Below are 2,199 nucleotides of genomic sequence, written 5' to 3' on the forward strand. Positions count from 1 at the left end.
GGCAGATTGCGCGCAGAGTCTGTCGACAGACTATGACGACAGATTGGCTGCAGATTGCGCGCAGATCCTGTCGTTTCGTAGGTTCTTCAATTAAATTTTCTCATAATTTTTCATAATTACTCATAGAATAAGCGCTTTCTCATAAATACTCATAAAATACTATGACAAAAAAAATTTTTCTACATTATTTTTTCATAATTTTTAATATTTTCTTTAGTGAGATTCGAACTTGAACTGAAGACATCTTTTGGATAATCGTCCGTCGCCTTAGACACTACGCCAATTCCTCACTTGATAAAAAGCGCTTTGTATTGTCCATTTAAAGTTTAAGGAAGAAAAATATTATAGTTTGTTCGCCTTTTAAGCCGCAAAATATAGACGAAACCGTTTAGCGTATAAATAATGTAAGAGAGACTGGTACGATAATTCGAAATTAATTTTCTACCAAGGAATGTATAGAAAATTACTGCAATAAAACAGCAGATAATGACATTTTTCTATCATGTTAATAAAATACTGTACTTTTACATGTGCGAATTAATTTGGTCGATCGTCCCGTTCAGATTGTATTAAGTTTTATCAAAATCGAAGCATGATATATTTTTAAATAAACCATCGAAAAAAATTCTGTAAATTTATTTACATAGCGAGACTAATATTTTATTCGGTGCTGCTGCCTTCAGTACTTATTGCATGACGGTTAAATCGGATTTAATGACATAACAACATTTAAAAAAATAATAAGATGAGAAATTGTATGAAAAATTATGAGAACAATTTTTACCAGGAATGACATGTGTACGCCTTTAAATGGCCATTTAACCGTTGTACTATTCTATACTTGTACTCGTTATTTCTCTATTATTGTTGCTTTTTTATAAAAAATGTGTAATACAATTTTAAAATATAAACATTGTTTATTATTGTGTATATGTGTACAATTATTGCACAATATAATTATCTTGACTTCTCTGCAGCAGTTTTACATGGTGTGTATGTGAAACTGCCCCATTTAATAACGTACATATGGCCATTAATAGAATTAAACAGCCTATCTAGGAAACAGAATCTGCGCGCAATCTGCCGTCAGTCTGTCGTCAGAATCTGTCGACAGGCTTTGCGCGCAGTCTGTCACCAATCTGTCGTCAGAGACTGCTAAAACAGTTTCTGTGTGCAGTCTGTTGCCATTCTGTCAACAGATACTGTTGACAGACTCTGCGTAAAATCTGCTCGCACAGGTTTGGCTATCTGGGTATATTCCAAAAGTATTTGTGTCGTTGTTTTGCAGCAGTTCGAGAATTTACAGCATTGAAATAACTTATTTATTGAATAGAACTCGGAACTTTAATATGAAGAAGAGATTAAAATTTGCATTATTATTAGTTAATTTTTAACTAAACATAACTCGGGATAGTTGAACATGTATTGAAATCTAGATTATCGGAAATAGTACAAAATTAAATCAAAATTAAATATTATCAATTTTCTTAAATAAATTTATACTTAATGAAATCAAAATTATATATCATCAATTTTCTTAATTGTTATTTATGTAACAAAGTAATCTTCTGCGCATGTATGTGAAATATTTTAGAACATGATCCGAGAACTTGGAAAATTTTAACGTGTGGCAAATATGGAAATTTGCGCAGGCTACGATCTGGGATCCTATTTTTGAATAGCAAACATTAAATAGCAAACATTAAGTATGCCTTTTCAATTTCATGTTTCATTTTTCTTATAAGAAAATAACATAATATTATCATGTTAATCAGAAGATAATATTTAATACGTGTTCAAAATAGAGCCTTAGGTCGCACGCAATTACAACTTCTATCATTACCGTGTTGACGGGGCGCAGCAGCCATGGTTGGACGGCGAATGATGAGTAAAATTTTCCCACCATATCTTTCATGACCCTGTAATCCTTGCAAACGCGAATCGCGATTTACTTATTCAAACATACACGATAAAAAATAGTGATATTTAATATATTATAATACATAAAGTATGTTATAACAACATGTTAACACATCTCCACTTTTAATATACTGTACTCATAGTTTAAATTAGCATACATATGTGTGTTCTAAATGCTTGGTCTCTCTCTCTCTCCCCTCTCTCTCCCCCTCTCTCTCTCCCACTCCGTCTCTCTCTCTCTCTCTCTCTCTCTCTCTCTCTCTCTCTCTCTCTCTCTCT

At 32.5% G+C, this 2,199-nt stretch overlaps 1 protein-coding gene across 6 annotated transcripts in view; it reads right to left on the minus strand.

Annotated features, from left to right (window-relative positions):
* The window catches only part of LOC116851586 (glutamate receptor ionotropic, delta-1), a 39,782-nt gene that overhangs the window by 7,341 nt on the left and 30,242 nt on the right, over nucleotides 1-2,199 (minus strand). For all 6 annotated transcript variants that reach the window (XM_032831152.1, XM_032831151.1, XM_032831149.1 and 3 more), the window contains exon 13: nucleotides 1,844-1,927. In XM_032831152.1, coding sequence (XP_032687043.1) covers nucleotides 1,844-1,927 — 84 coding nt within the window. The remainder of the gene's footprint in view (nucleotides 1-1,843; nucleotides 1,928-2,199) is intronic.

The sequence above is a fragment of the Odontomachus brunneus genome, unplaced genomic scaffold (genome assembly GCF_010583005.1).
Source record: "Odontomachus brunneus isolate Ranch 3 - 2012 unplaced genomic scaffold, Obru_v1 Obru_scaffold_179, whole genome shotgun sequence".
Taxonomy (NCBI): Eukaryota; Metazoa; Arthropoda; class Insecta; order Hymenoptera; family Formicidae; genus Odontomachus; species Odontomachus brunneus.